The 16718-nt window shown below is 37.8% G+C and overlaps 1 protein-coding gene across 1 annotated transcript; it reads left to right on the top strand.

Annotated features, from left to right (window-relative positions):
• Window positions 1–54: 54 nt before the first annotated feature.
• Window positions 55–16047, top strand: casp17 (caspase 17, apoptosis-related cysteine peptidase). Its single transcript, XM_087271529.1, has 5 exons — window positions 55–122; window positions 6840–7048; window positions 13565–13728; window positions 13926–14058; window positions 15286–16047. The coding sequence occupies exons 1-5, from the start codon at window positions 55–57 to the stop codon at window positions 15594–15596; spliced, it is 885 nt and encodes a 294-aa protein (XP_087127655.1). The 3' UTR covers window positions 15597–16047.
• Window positions 16048–16718: the final 671 nt, after the last annotated feature.

The raw sequence follows: 16718 nt of genomic DNA on the forward strand, positions 1-16718 counted from the left end.
TTGCAGGAGCTCATGTGATGTGAAGCGACGTGCAGGATTTCAACACAAGCACTAATGTCAGGGTGCATTTCACCGTCTGTCAGCTCCACTGATGGACATTGCTTGGGCTTTTTGGCTGCTCGGTATGTTAATTGCACGCTTTAAACTAGTGTTGAGTCATTTTCTTGCATTCAGTTGTTGCTTGGTAGACTAACAATACATATAAACGAACATTCAGGCTTTCCTATGATACAAAGAAACAATTCATCATACAGTTGGATTTAAATGATTATAATTTAATAATTATAATTTAATAATTAATTTAATAACCAACAACTTTTATACAGCTTAAAGAAATAGTGTGTCAACTAAAGCTGTCTGGTTCCTCCACTGATGCTCTTCCACCATACTTTTTAAAGCAAGTCTTTGACACAGTGGGTCCCTATATTACAGCTATGGTAAATCACTGTTTTAAAACTGGTAATGTACCTGATATTTTAAAGCATGCCACTGTAAATCCTTTGCTGAAGCAACCAAATTTGGATCCATCTGTTTTAGCCAATTATAAACCCATTTCAAAGTTGTCTTTTAGTACAAAGATTTTAGAAAAAGTAGTTCTGCAGCAACTGCAAAGGTTTTTAGATGATCATAAAATCTTTCAGTCAGGTTTTAAAAAATATCACTCAACTGAGACCGCATGGGTGAAAGTTAAAAAAATCTGGGCGTTATCTTTGATGATGGCTTGAGATTTGATAAGCAGATTAACGCAGTGGTCAAATCCTGCTTTTTTCAGCTTCGACTTTTAAAAACGGTCAAACCTATTGTCACACAATTAGCGATCGCTTCCCAGAGGATCGCTGGTTCTCACACGAACTCTCATGACTACATTTCCGCATTTCCCAGGACTACATTTTCATACATGCACTGCTCCCAAACACGCACGCCTGCTCATTCATCTATCCTGATTGCAATCCCCAGCTGGACCTTGTTCACAGACTGATATCACTCCATTCATAAGCCACTCTCTGACGCTTCCAGTTTGCTGAGTTTTCCCAGTGTGACATTACGAAGCGTTTCTCCCTGTCTTGTTTCTTAGTGGTGGGCAAAGCGAGGCTTCGTGAAACACTGAAACAGTCGAAGCAAATGTGTCGAAGCTTCGAAACGTTTCGAAACCCCACTCTACAGTGACATCTAGTGGTCATTTTTTTATGTATTGCACTGAAACAGCTTCAGCGAAGAATAGTTGAACAAATTGAGGGATTAAAACCAACTTTGTTTGGTGGATCCTTTAGGTAACATAGTATAGTGGTTAAGGTGTTAGATATCCATGCGGGGTTGATTGGTTTCGAATCCAGTCTATGGCAGTTGTTTTGAAATGCTTCAATACCAATTGGTAATGCTTTGCTCTTGTATCGTTTTGTTTCAACATTGTTCTGATATCCGAATGAACAATTTGTGAATAAATTTGTCTTGTTTTTGTCTTAAAACAGGGTTGTTGCTAGATCAAAAACGGTGGCCTGAAGTTATCAAGAATTATTTATATTATTCATTAAATTTCCCATTTATTGTATTTTATTAATGTCTACCTAAACCTAACCATACTGTAAAAATATTTATTATTGTTTTACAGTGTTACAAAAATGATGCTAAATTGATGGCGTAACTGCAGCTGTATCCTATTTAGGCTACACAAAACAGAAACATGATTAAAATACATAAAACCATGAATTCAGAGTATTTGTACAAGTCGGGATTCGAACCCAAAACATCATGCAAAGCATAGAATCACTTAGCAATCACAAAGTCCTCTAAGCCATATGACACACAGATTGATTGATGACCTTGGCAATCAAATGAGGATTCGCCAGGTCTCGAAACGTTTCAAAGCTGATCGATGCTTTGAATCGCTTTAGTCACGTGACTAGGTGTTTCGAAACACTTTAGTCACGTGACTTGGGTGCTTCGGATCATGCTTCGGTGCAGTGTTTCGAAACACTTGCGCTTCGGGATCTCGACACTGTGTCGAAACATCAGTTTCACGTCAGCCATCCCTATTGTTTCTCTGTGTTTAGATCCTAGCCTTGCATTCCTAGTTATCCCGTTTAGCCGCCTGCCTTTCGACCTTTTGCCTGTTTATATCGACTACGATTCTGGACCGTCTATACATATCCGTTTGCACCTGATTTGACCATTGCTTGCCTGATATTGAATAAACCTGCACATTGGATCTTACCTCCTGTTGTGAGTGTCACTCCCCCCAGCCGTGGTAACACCTATTTTATCTAGAAAAAATTTTGAAAAAATAATTCATGCTTTTATTACTTCAAGATTGGACTACTGTAATGCGCTATATTTTGGGATCAGTGAGAAAACTCTATCCCACCTACGGTTAGTTCAAAATGCTGCTGCAAGGCTTTTAACCAGCACCAGAAAATTTGACCACATCACACCAGTGCTGCGCTCTTGCCTGTGCACTATCGTGTCACTTTTAAAAGTCTTTAAGAAATTTTCTTTCTTTTTAAATCTCTAAATGGCCTGGCTCCTTCCTACCTGTCAGACCTGTTGACTGAACATCAGCCTGGTCGGTCTCTTCGGTCATCAAACCAGAGACTTTTATACATTCCAAAGTCGAGGCTGAAATGCAGGGGTGATCGGGCTTTCGCAGTAGCTAGTCCTACTTTGTGGAATGCTCTGCCCCTCTGTATTAGGTCTATATCATCGCTGTCTGTTTTTAAATCTAGGTTGAAAACTTACCTTTTTGATTTGGCATTTTATCAGTGATAATTGTTTGTTTTTAGCTATAATAACTATTAGTGAGATTTGGTTGTTTTTACCTATATTAACTATTTGTGAGAATTGTTTGTTTTAGCTATAATTCTATACTTGTTCTCTGTGATTTATTGTTCAGCACATTGGTCAACCTTTGGTTGTGTTTAATAGTGCTATATAAATAAAATTGACATTGACAATTATTTATTGAATTATTAGTAATTTCTCAAGTGATGTTTAACCCTATAAAGTCGCATATATCCTGTTTGATACACAAGCTTCTAAGACCTATATAAAATCAACCTGATCAATTTTTGGCTCGAAAACCTGTTGTATATGATTTGATAGTTTGTATTCGCCCTCTTGTGGATTTTCATGACAGTCCAGGCAGTGGAAGGTGTGTTTTTTAACCTTTTCAAAATGGCTGCTCTCATTGAATTACTCGCATACTTTTTGGCTGGAAACTATTAGCTAATTTCAAGTTGTTTTAGCAAGAATACAATTTTTATTGTTAACAATTTTAGTAAAAAAAATTTAATAGCCGGCAGCTAGCTCAATTCTCACATGGTCGCCCACTGAAGCTAAGCAGGGCTGCGCCCGGTCAGTACCTGGATGGGAGACCACATGGGAAAGCTAGGTTGCTGCCGGAAGTGGTGTTAATGAGGCCAGCAGGGGGCGCTCAACCTGCGGTATGTGTGGGTCTTAATGCCCCAGTATAGTGACGGGGACTCTTTACTGCTCAGTGAGCGCCGTCTTTTGGATGAGATGTTAAACCGAGGTCCCGACTCTCTGTGGTCATTAAAAATCCCAGGATGTCCTTCGAAAAACAGTAGAGGTTTAACCCTGGCATCTTGGCCAAATCTGCCCACTGGCCTCCGTCCATCATGGCCTCCTAACCATCCCCATATCATAATTGGCTTCATCACTCTGTCTCCTCTCCATCAATCAGCTGGTGTGCGGTCTGGCGCAAAATGGCTGCCGTCAAGTCATCCAGGTGGAAGCTGCACACTGGTGGTGGATGAGGAGATTCCCCCATTGTGTAAAGTGTTTTGAGTGCCCAGAAGATATATAAATGTAAATAATTATTATAATTATTATTATAAATAAAAGGAACAATGTAGAACACTGCTACTCACTGCGCCACCGTGCTGCGCCCACAGACTGTAAAATATTTAATGTAAAAAACAAAACAACAAAGAGAAAAACTGCCTGAAATGTTCTCTGCTATCAAAATGTTAAAGGACTGTCAAATGTTAAATTTTTTTTGTAATTAAAATTAACATTGTAATGAGCAAAAAGTTGCACAAACACCTGATTTATCAAATGTGATACAAAATAAATATCATGAAAAATATTACATGCAAAAAAAAAATAATTTTGCTAGATGGTTTAATAAACATCTCATTTCTAGAAAATTTGAATTTTCTGCCTATTTTTTATATTTCAGGACTTACAGGGTTAACTGAGCAAAGAAATTTTAACAGTAATTCTTACAATATTTTTTTTTCTTCTGGTGAAAGTCTTATTTCTTTTAGCTTGGCTGAAATAAAAGCAGATTTTAATTGTTTTCAAGCTTTTTTTAGGACAATATTATTGTCTACTGAACAACTTGACTAAATTGCACATAATTTAGTCATAATTGCACATCATTTTAAGTTAAATTGCACAGAAAACTGAATACTAGTATCTTGTAAAATAAGTAAAATATTATGTAATGCCATCATGGCAAAGATAAAAATAATAATTCATTAAAACTATTGTTTAAAAATGTGTTAAACACTTTACAACATTATAAAGAATAAAAAGTTTATAAATATTATCTTATTACTCAATGTAATTTTCTGATATGTTTTTTGCATGGAAAATGTAAAAAAAAAAAAGATATATTTTGGGGAAAAAATAATAAAAATGTCACTAATAATTTTAACTTAAACTTTATATCACATAATTGAGCTCACAAAAACACAAATGCAACAATTACTCATAAAAAATAAAGAATCATAAGATGAGCATATGCAATATTAATCTCCGAGTAGTATTTCTCTGTGCATCATTTCACAGTACACTAGACAGGAAACAAAATCAGGTACAAAGTGTAATCAAAGCTGAACTAGTTTATCCTGAACATTAATGTAAGGAAGCATCACGCAATCAACACGAAGATAAGCAGACATTAAAAACAAGTTCTACCTGGTCATGAACTTGCTGATAGTTCAGAGAGAGTGCAGAGAAACATAATCAGGTCTATAAATTCATTGATATTATTATTTATACATTTGAATTCATACATTTCATAAATTTTAATTACCTTAATTTAATTCAAGTGTAATAAAAATTATGCATTAAATAAAATAATGCATAAACAAATAAAAATAAGATTATATATGCACTGCATTATTTTTTCTTCTAAATTTTTATCATTATGAGCTAACTTTTTTTTTAAACCTGCCAATGATTTTTAAGCAATTTGTATAACATGCTAATAATCTTTTCACTGTGAGAAGTTTAATTTATTAAATAATTTCGAGAGGAGTACGCGCTCATGATTGACCCAGCTGGCTTATATTAGCTAATCACGATCCTCCAATCAAAGAATCCTAAGTTCCTATATTTATTCTCTTTTTCTCTCTACAACTATCTTCGTCTTGAAGAAACCCCCCTCCTCCCCTTCTTCCACCTTTATCCAGAATAGGTAGCCCAGCGATCAGCAAGAATTCCAATGGCTCTGGCTCCTTGCTGGAACATCTGGCGTTTCTGCTCTGAGCTGGCGCGTTCGTGGCCGGGTTCCCCGGTTACCTCTCGAAGCCTGAATACGCTCTACATCATAGACCATATAAACATAAGTCTCTTTTATTAGATGTCTCGCTTTCAAGAAGTTCACCTAGACCTTAGCTGCGGGGGAGTATTAAGATCATTCTAAGCTCAATCTCTCTCGCCCCGCAAAAGGGGGGTAGCCCTAGACTCGAGGATCCCTTCAGCTCAGGGCTCTTTCCAGGGACAGCATGCCAAACAAGCTTTTGTAAGTCTTGAGTTAAGTGTTGAACTCTTAAAATCTATTTAATGCAAAAACTTTAAAGTTGTAACTTACAAAAATAAATAATGAAAATTATAGATTTTTATAATTAAAACAATCAAATGTTATATTTCAAGCCAAGTATGATACTTATTATTCTAGTTATAATCATAATAATTATTATTTCATTCATTCATTTTCTAGTCGGCTTAGTCCCTTGATTAATCCTGGGTCACCACAGCGGAATGAACCGCCAACTTATCCACCAAGTTTTTTCGCAGTGGATGCCCTTTCAGCCGCAACCCATCTCAGGGAAACCTCTGCACACACATTCATACACTACAGACAATTTAGCTTACCCTAATTCACCTGTACCGCATGTCTTTGGACTGTGGGGGAAACCGGAGCACCCAGAGGAAACCCACGCGAACGCAGGGAGAACATGCAAACTCCACACAGACACGCCAACTGAGCTGAGGCTCGAACCAGCGACTCAGCGACCTTCTTGCTGTGAGGCGACAGCACTACCTACTGCGCCACTGCATCGCCCTTTTATTATTTAATTGCTAAACCTTTTATTGCAAAACATAAAATTGAGCACCGAATCATCCTCTCATCAGTATTTTTTATCTAAAACAATGAATGCAACTTAAAGACTTTATTAAAAAGCATTTCAAGAAACTATTATTATTATTACAAATTTGTGACTATTACAGAAACTGCAAAATAATAAGAGCATCATTTTAAAAATGTCCTTTTTTCATATTTTTCTACTGTCACCTTATGTTGCATCGCATTCTTCCCTACATCCTTTCCAGCAAGGCACTGCTGGTAAACACTCAAACAAATGCAAGCACCTACGCAGACAGTAACTGCTTCTGTTAGCTAAAGGTGAAGCTCTGGGAACTGCCAGACGCATGACACACAGGAAACACCATATATGGCCGGACTCATGCAAATGAGGCTGGACTCACCTTGTTATATGATGTGGAGACGCTGATAATGTTGTCGCTCCTTTACTTTCTCAGTCTGTGTATTCGCCCTCAGTGCTGCTGGAGTTAAAGATGTCTTTCTGTAGATTTCCAGCCTTCACAGCAAACAAGAGAATGAAGAACCGGGCGCTGATTGTGTCAGTGGAGAATTTCTATCCTGACGCACTTCTCAGAAACAGACCCGGAGCCAAGAAAGACACGCAAAGACTTCACAAGATCCTGATGAAACTGGGCTTCTCTGTGGACATCAGAGTGGACATGGAAGCAGGAGAGATTATTGAGGCTTTCAAACAAGGTAAATGTTGAAGAATTCATTCATTCATTTTCTTTTCGGCTTAGTCCCTTTATTAATACGGGGTCGCCACAGCGGAATGAACCGCTAACTTCTCCAGCTTGTTTTTACGCAGGGGATGCCCTTCCAGCCGCAACCAATCTCTGGGAAATAAATTACATTTATAATTACGTCTTCCAAGCTGATTTTATGTTTGTTTTATGTGTTGCAGGGTTGTTATAAACCAAAGCTGGGTCCGATAGGGGCAAAACCAACTATGGGTTATGACAATCCTGCAAAAAACACACACACACACATTCAAACACTGCAGATTCAGATTTAAAAATATGCCATTTCTGATCTGCAATGCTTTGTGGTGTGTGTCTGTGTTTGTGTGTTGCTGTTAAAGTTATTATTATTTTATTAAAACCTAAATTAAGTTTAATCGAAAAAAAAAAATTTAACCCAAAGTTGGTTTTGGCAAACATGGACAAAACCAACTTCAGGGTAATTTCTTTCAACACACGTATATAATTATAATATTTGGCAATATTAAGCAAATTAAATATATGATACAAGTGAAAAAAAGATATCTATATATTTACATTTCCATATATTATGTTCAACTATTAAAGTTACAAATATGTACAATTATGTTCAAATATTGTCTAAAACTGTATTGATCTGGGGCGGCATGGTGGCTAAGTGGGTAGCACAGTCGCCTCAGAGCAAGAGGGTCGCTTGTTCGAGCCTCGGCTGGACAAGTTTGCGTTTCTCTGTGGAGTTTGCATGTTCTATAGGTGAATTGAATAAACTAAATTAGCTGTGATGTGTGAATGTAAGTGTGTATGGGTGTTTCCCAGTATTGGGTTGCAGCTGGAAGGGCATCTGCTGCGTAAAAGATATGCTGGAATAGTTGGTGGTTCATTCTGCTGTGGATAATGCAGGGGCTAAGCCGAATTAAAACAAAAGAATTTATGTGTATATATATATATATATATATATATATATATATATATAGACATACATATAAGATTATATCTAATACTGTATTTAATGTGCATATTTGTAATATATTTATAATATATGCAAGAAATATTTTGAAATATTGGTTGGATATATGACATATATTTGGTCGCACTTTATTTTGATGATCCGTTACATTGCATCTACATGCCAACTAATTCTCATTAGATTATAAGTAGACTGTTAGGATTGGGGTTAGGGTGGGGGTCAGTGTAAGTTGACATGTCCTTGCAAAGTTTCTTACAGTCAGGTAAATGTCTTTTAAATGAGCAGTATCAGCAGATATTAAGCAGACTGTCTACTAATAGTCAAATGAACCATCAAAATAAATTGTTACTCCATATTTTATATATGTAAAAAAAACAGACATGAACTTGTGCAATTTGCATATATTGCCATATGCAAGATTTCTAAATGGGTGAATGAGCACACAGATCCCTCTTGTAAAGTAATATTTGCTATAGGAACTGGAACTAATCTAACAAAATAACATAGAAGTCACCATGCAATGTTTTAAACCCTAATGAATATGTTAGATCCAAATATTAAATAAATCAGTGGTTCTTAAACTGTGGTATGTGTTTCACTAGGTACGCAGGCTTTCTTCTAGTGGTATGTGGATTAATCAAATATGTTATATGTACATGCTACATATATTTAAATAAATTATTAAAATTGATTTATTTATGAATATGATAACATAAAGCCTATATTTATGAGGCCCTGGCAACATTTCCAGGTGCTGATAAGCCAGGAATTTTTTCTTTTTTTTTTTTTTAAGAACAGTAACCTTCCATTTTTAACTTTTAAAAGCACATTTTAATTTAAAAGTTCTCAATAATACCAACTAATATGCCTTGTTTTTGAACTGTACAGAGCTTTAGCTGCTTTACTGGACCTAATACGCTACTGTATTTCAATACTGCTCATTATGGTGGTACCTGCAGAGACAACTTTTTTCTGAGGTGGTACTTGATGAAAAACGTTTGAGAACCACTGAAATAAAACATAAAAATATATAACATTTAGTTTAAATTTTGCATTTTTTTTTGCAACACTTTATTTCAATTTAAATGTCTTTCTGTTCCTGAATATGTTCTGTGACCAAACTCTTATTTTAATGAATAAAAATGTTTAATAAAATCATTATTTAGTTTAAATGCACCAAAATATATTGTCTATATTGAGAAAGGTTTACAAATATTAATTTTCAAAGAAGGTGTACTTATTTATGCTGAGCACTTTATAACTGTTGGGTTTGACCACATTTGACCTATCGCCGAGTTTTAACAATCAATCATTTTCAGAGTTTAAAAAAATATATTACATAATGTCATTTATTGGTGCCAAAGTGCATGTTTGTTAATAATAATGCTGTCCTCAATTATCAGCAAGCCCAGATTAAAATATTTTATGACTGGCACTAGCTGTACCACTTGTTTGAAAAACTATATAAAGAAATGGAGATTTCTGTTCGGGTGGAGCTGGATGACAAATAATTTGGTATTAACATTAATCAAAAATGAATGAATGAGTCATGATGAGCAATAAAACGAGCAGTCAGTGGCTAAAAGTCATGTCTAATGAAATCTGTACAAGCAATATAAACATAACAGACTGTGTCACGGCAAAACAAACAGTAAACTCACAGTTACAGATGATCAGTTTTGTTTGTGCTTTAAAAACGTTCAGTAATTAACAATTTAAGATTTCTTTGGATCTACGTTATAACATACCAGGACTCAACAATAAGGACTGCCCGATGGCCCGGGGCCAGCGTAAAAGACGCTCGGGACAGTAGACAGGATTGTTACTGGCCCCTATCGGCCAGTAATGATGAGCACATTATTTTTTTTTTCGTAAGCTGGTAAAAACCAATACAGCAAAAAGATGGCAACATGGCGGCACCATCAAACTATGAGGCTTAAAGAAAACGTCTGTTTCTAAAGTCTTGGAAGCAGACAATTACATGGGTACAAAATTAAGAAACTAAAAAAAAAAAAAGAAAAAAAAAGAGTTGTCAGTTTGGCAATCCATTTTTTTAAAATAATTTAGAATTGCAATAAAATACCAGCACATTTTTCATTCTGCTCTTTCGTTTGCATAAAATGTTGAATTTTGCTCATTATACATTTATTAAGAGTTTCAAAATGTTTAAATTCTAGATTCACAGACATTATTTTGCCACATTATTTAAATATGTGGCTGAGAAATAGCTATTCACTTTTTTTTTTTTTTTGGTGGGGCCAGTGAAAACTGGCAGGGCAAGTAAAAATCTCAACCACTGGCCCAGTAGAAAAAATCCTTAGCGTTGAACCCTGCATACACTGCTTGTTTAAACCAGGGCTTAAAAACAGAAAAAAATGTAATTGATGGTTGCAAGTGCTGAAACACACAACCAGTTTTATATTGTTGTTCCTTTTAAAAGTGTCTTTTATTTTTTAAATCTCTCAAATTAGGCTAACATAATCTCCCTCTGAGATATTAGTTCAATTATGTGCTGTAGGCTATTGACCAACACCCCCTATATACAGTTTACACCAGGGGTGTCAAACGTACGGCCCGCGGCCAGATCAGGCCCGCAAACGAATTTAATGAGGCCCGCGAGATGATTCTGTGAGCTGAAAATTTTCAATAAAATATTCTGCTGTTCCATGTGTGTCCACTGGATGGCAAACTTAATTTTCAAACTTAATTTCATCCCATCCAGAAGCCTGAATCAGCGTCAATTTGACAGCCATCTCAGAGAGAAATACCTTTTTTTGTAACCGTCCAAGAAAATTAAACATTCGTGATCGATTAACCAGTGGGAAATCTTCTCTCGCTCCGCACGTTTCCTAGTGCTGGTTCTGTGTGCGCGCGATCTGTCACTCATACAGAAATTCTCACATGCTCTGCAGACCCACAGACACACCTTTTCCGCCAAAATGCATCCGTCCGGAGCTTCTGAATCTCCTTAAAATATCCAGGATTCAGGTTTTACTTTGGCTTTCTAAAGTTGCCGTTATTTGTATGTGTTTTTTGCATTACCATTTCGCAGCTGACTGTGCGCGCACCGCCGCGAGAGAAACATTAAATGATTAATCATTTAATAAACGACTCAGATAAACTTAATACTCGGAGAGAACAAAATGACATCTATAATGGCTGCACAATATTTGCACACCATAAGAAATGATTAATCAACTAATTTGCCTCATTTAAATAATCTACTCTTTTTATTCTAGTAATTATTATATTTTTTGCAATAATGTCTATTTTTATTCATTTTTTTCTGATATTTATTTCTTATTTACTGCATATTTTATTAATTTAATGATGCTATCATATTACATACTTTATACATATCTAAAATGCATTGACAATAAATGGCAATCCAATTTACTTTAGAGAGAGAAAGAGAGGGAGAGAGAGAGAGAGAGAGCAGAGCACCCTTTACCTGTCAGTGGGTGCACATGTCTCCTAAATAGCTTAAAAGTAAGAGAAATTGTCACACCTGCTGCAGTGCCCTCTTGTGGACTCTGAAGGCACTAGGTCTTGTTTTGGTTGTTTTCATTTCCTGCATGCCTGCTCACATGATCACTCCTTGTTTCCAGCTGTTCCTTGTTGTCTAATTGGTTCTGTCTTTTATAAGCCCTGTCATGTTGTGCTTAGTTTGCCTTTGGATTTTGCTTTGCTCTGTCCCGCTTTGCTCTGTCCCGCTTTGCTCTGTCCCGTTTTGCTCTGTCCCGCTTTGCTCTGTCCCGCTTTGCTCTGTCCCGCTTTGCTCTGTCCCGCTTTGCTCTGTCCCGCTTTGCTCTGTCCCGTTTTGCTCTGTCCCGCTTTGCTCTGTCCCGCTTTGCTCTGTCCCGCTTTTCTCTGTCCCGCTTTGCTCTGTCCCGCTTTGCTCTGTCCCGTTTTGCTCTGTCCCGCTTTGCTCTGTCCCGCTTTGCTCTGTCCCGCTTTGCTCTGTCCCGCTTTGCTCTGTCCCGTTTTGCTCTGTCCCGCTTTGCTCTGTCCCGCTTTGCTCTGTCCCGCTTTGCTCTGTCCCGCTTTGCTCTGTCCCGCTTTGCTCTGTCCCGCTTTGCTCTGTCCCGCTTTGCTCTGTCCCGCTTTGCTCTGTCCCGTTTTGCTCTGTCCCGCTTTGCTCTGTCCCGCTTTGCTCTGTCCTGCTTTGCTCTGTCCTGCTTTGCTCTGTCCTGCTTTGCTCTGTCCTGCTTTGCTCTGTCCTGCTTTGCTCTGTCCTGTTTTGCTCTGTCCTACTTTGCTCTGTCCTGTTTTGCTCTGTCCTGCTTTGCTCTGTCCTGCTTTGCTCTGTCCTGTTTTGCTCTGTCATGCTTTGCTCTGTCCTGCTTTGCTCTGTCCTGCTTTGCTCTGTCCTGTTTTGCTCTGTCCTGCTTTGCTCTGTCATGCTTTGCTCTGTCCTGCTTTGCTCTGTCCTGTTTTGCTCTGTCCCGTTTTGCTCTGTCCTGTTTTGCTCTGTCCTACTTTGCTCTGTCCTGTTTTGCTCTGTCCTGCTTTGCTCTGTCCTGCTTTGCTCTGTCATGCTTTGCTCTGTCCTGCTTTATTTTGTTCTCCAGTTCCTCATGTTAGGTTCGGTTTGATCACTTTTAGTATCGACTCAATGTTTTTGGATCCCCGTTAAGATTTAGTTTGATTCACCTTAGTGCTTTAAGTTTTTGCACTTGCGTTTGTTTTGTCAGTTTTTGTACCTTGCCTGTTATTTGGATCTTCTTTGTTTACTTAATATATTAAACTATATTTTGCTGCATTTGGATCTACTCCTTGTTTTTGTAATACGTCATCGTGACAGAAATAGTGGATTTCTATTATTTCAAAAGCCTTTTTAAAATAACGTTAACCCATTGAAAAGAAAAGGTGTATACCAGTGTCATAATAAATAAAAATCAAGTTAAAAATCACATTATTTTTTGTTTGTTGCATGTAGTTGACCATTTAAGTGCTGTGGGGAAAAAAGGTGTTTTTCAATCAGGCCACCACTGCAAGTGAATTTTAAACCTGTGGGTGAAGTGAAGCCCCTGAGGTGATCTCACGAGGAAATGTAACTATTTTACATTTTGTCAGTTTAGTGGCTGTTTTGGACGAGTTCAGTCGTATGAAAATGTACCATTTGAAAAAGGAGGCGTGGTACCAGAGCTAATTACAGTTTACAGAGCTAATGAGGTGCCAGCCGTGTTGATCATAAGCACGTGGTCCTCGCGAAATTAGTTTATGAATAAACCACACTTAATTTACCCAATTCACCTATAGCGCATGTGTTTGGTCTGTGGGGGGAACCGGAGCACCCGGAGGAAACCCACGCCAACAGGGGGGAACATGCAAACTCCACACAGAAATGCCAACTGACCCAACCGAGGCTCGAACCAGCAACCTTCTTGCTGTGAGGCCACAGTGCTAACCACTGAGCCACCGTGTCACACATAAAATATAATTAAACAAATAAGCTTAAGAAAGTTGACATTCAGAATCTATTTACTTCCACACGACTTGCTTTAACTGATTCTCCGTCCTCAGAGAGCGAGCAGACGGTCAAAGAGTGCTTTGTGGGCATCATCTCCAGTCACGGTGAAGAAGGTGTTGTGTTTGGTTGTGATGGACGTGCTGTGAATCTGGCCGAGATCTACAGCTGCTTCAGAAGCCCAATAATGAAGGACAAGAGCAAACTCTTCCTCATCCAGGTATGATGTGTGTTGCAGGTGAACTCCTGTGACCTTTAGGTGTTCTTGAATGAGAGCCTGTGATTATCAGTGGTGCTGCATTCCGTCTTAGAGTTCCTTTAATTGATTACATCAGAGGGAAGGGGAACTCATGACATATGTGTCCCAATCACAAAAATCTCTACAGATCATAACTGAATGTTCATGCTTCTTTAAAGGCTTGCAGAGGTGGAGATTTGGATGGAGGCGTGCAGGTGGAGACAGACTCTTCATCCTCAGAGGAACAGGACATCCTGTCTGAGCTTCTTTCCATTCCTATCGACACTGCAGTAACATACGCCACTTCACCAGGTAAACTTGGTACCATGGTAAATTCAGTTTACAGCTGTGGTGAAAATCGTTTGATAGTTTTTAACAGCAGATGGCGCTCTACAGTCTAGCTTTGAACAGCAAATGGTGTTCTAGCCTAGTTTTGGCCAGCAGGTGGTGCTCTAGGCTAAAGTTTTTAACAGCAGATGGTGGTCAAGGCTAGTTTTAACAGCAGATGGCGCTCTAGACTAGTTTTGGCCAGCAGGTGGTGCTCTAGGCTAAAGTTTTTAACAGCAGATGGTGGTCAAGGCTAGTTTTAACAGCAGATGGCGCTCTAGACTAGTTTTTAACAGCAGATGGCGCTCTAGACTAGTTTTTAACAGCAGATGGCGCTCTGGGCTAGTTCTTAACAGCAGATGGCGGTCTAGGCTAGATTTTAACAGCTGATGACGCTCTAGGCTCCATCTGCTGTTAAACACTAGCCTAGAGCTCCATCTGCTGTTAAAAACTAGCCTAAAGGTCCATCTGCTGTTAAAAACTAGCCCAGAGCGCCATCTGCTGTTAAAAACTAGCCAAGAGCTCCATCTGCTGTTAAAAACTAGCCAAGAGCTCCATCTGCTGTTAAAAACTAGCCAAGAGCTCCATCTGCTGTTAAAAACTTGCCAAGAGCTCCATCTGCTGTTAAACACTAGCCAAGAGCTCCATCTGCTGTTAAACACTAGCCCAGAGCGCCATCTGCTGTTAAAAACTAGCCAAGAGCTCCATCTGCTGTTAAAAACTAGCCAAGAGCTCCATCTGCTGTTAAAAACTTGCCAAGAGCTCCATCTGCTGTTAAACACTAGCCAAGAGCTCCATCTGCTGTTAAACACTAGCCAAGAGCTCCATCTGCTGTTAAAAACTAGCCAAGAGCTCCATCTGCTGTTAAACACTAGCCTAGAGCTCCATCTGCTGTTAAACACTAGCCAAGAGCTCCATCTGCTGTTAAACACTAGCCTAGAGCTCCATCTGCTGTTAAAAACTAGCCAAGAGCTCCATCTGCTGTTAAAAACTAGTCTAGAGCTCCATCTGCTGTTAAAAACTAGTCTAGAGCTCCATCTGCTGTTAAAAACTAGTCTAGAGCTAGCTCTGCAGTTAAAAACTAAGCTTAGAATCGATTCAAGTGAGAATATTGATGCATTTATAAAATCTCAGAGTCATTTTGTTGATCAGTTTGTCTCCACAGCTCTTCTTCAGCTCTTTGCTCAGCGTCTTCTGTTGTGTTGTTTTCAGGCTACGCTGCATTCATGCATCCTCTGGGCTCGGTGCTGATTCAGACTCTCTGTGATCTGCTAGAAAGCGATGGAGGTCCAGATCTAGAGATCACCAAACTCCTGACTCGACTGAACCACCAGGTGGCCTACAACTTCCAGGCCAGAGGGAAAATACTGGGCGGGAAAAAGCAGATGCCGTGCTTTGTGACGCGCTTCACTAGAGAAGTTTTCCCATTCAGGAAAGCTGCGGCAGAAGATGTGGGCTTGACTTTCGCAGCCACGCAACTCATCGATGAACCCAGGAGATCACGGAAAACCTCTATCAGCTGAAGATCACAGAAATGAGGATAAAACTGATGGAGGAACATAGATAAACTTTTGTTTACAATCTCAATGTGCATCTCAGGACACTGACGTCATCATCATGTAGAGTTCAATCTCCAGCAGGAAGTGAGAGCGACTGGGAATTTTGCAGAATGAGATCTTTGATTGCTTACTGCTCCATTTGCTTGACAGCTGTTCATACTACCTACTTTTTATTCTTTTTCAAAACATTTCCCGAAGTGCAGTTTAACAGAGAGAGAATTTTATTGACTAATTTCTATTAACATTTGCCTTTTATCTTTGCCATGATGACAGTACATGATGTTTTTCTACTTATAGTGCAAGATACTAGTATTTATCTTAAAGTGACATTTAATTCTGTTAAATAGGCAAATCATTGGACAACAGTGGTTTGTTCTGTAGCCAATCAAAAAATGAACACTACCGGTCAAAAGTTTGGGGTCAGTAGGATTTTTAAATCTTTTAAAATAAGCTTCTCCTGCTCACAAAGGCTGCATTCATTAAATAAAAACACAGTACACATTATAAATCTATTGGGAAATGTTATTGCACTATAAAACAACTGTTTAAAAGTAGTTTATAATTTAATGTATAATTTATTCCAGTTATTTTAAAGATTAATTTCCAGCTTCATTACTCCAGTTTTCATATAGTCACATGACCCTTCAGAAATCACTCTAATATTAATTATTATTGTTATTATTATTATTTATGATAGTAATAAAAGCAATACTGATTTCATCTAAAACTACATACAATAAGAAAGCAGTTATTTTAAATTTGAATAAATATTTAAAAATTTGTAAATTTAATAAATGGCGCCTTGATGAACAATAATTTTCTTTAAAAAAAATTTAGAAAAAAAAAACTGACCCCAAACTTTTGAGGGGAAGTGTATATATTAAAAAGGCTAATAATATTAACCCTAGCAGTTAAAAATCTTTTTAAAATTGTATATTATTATTCCAGTCAAACTGAAAAAAAAACAAGGCTTTCTACAGAAGAAAAATATAATAAATAAAAACTTCCTTGCTCTATTAAACATCACTCTGGAAATATATATATATATATATATATATATATATATATATATATATATATATATAT

The sequence above is a fragment of the Danio rerio genome, chromosome 10 (assembly GCF_052040795.2).
Source record: "Danio rerio strain M-AB ecotype USA chromosome 10, GRCz13ab, whole genome shotgun sequence".
Classification (NCBI taxonomy): domain Eukaryota; kingdom Metazoa; phylum Chordata; class Actinopteri; order Cypriniformes; family Danionidae; genus Danio; species Danio rerio.

What these genes read in the sequence shown, in the direction of transcription:
- casp17 (XM_087271529.1), top strand. Translation starts at nt 55, where the DNA reads ATGTCAGGGTGCATTTCACCGTCTGTCAGCTCCACTGATGGACATTGC. An exon ending in TATTGAGGCTTTCAAACAAG is followed by an intron (nt 7,049 to 13,564) that starts GTAAATGTTGAA and finishes CTCCGTCCTCAG; the next exon opens with AGAGCGAGCAGACGGTCAAA. An exon ending in GCAAACTCTTCCTCATCCAG is followed by an intron (nt 13,729 to 13,925) that starts GTATGATGTGTG and finishes GCTTCTTTAAAG; the next exon opens with GCTTGCAGAGGTGGAGATTT.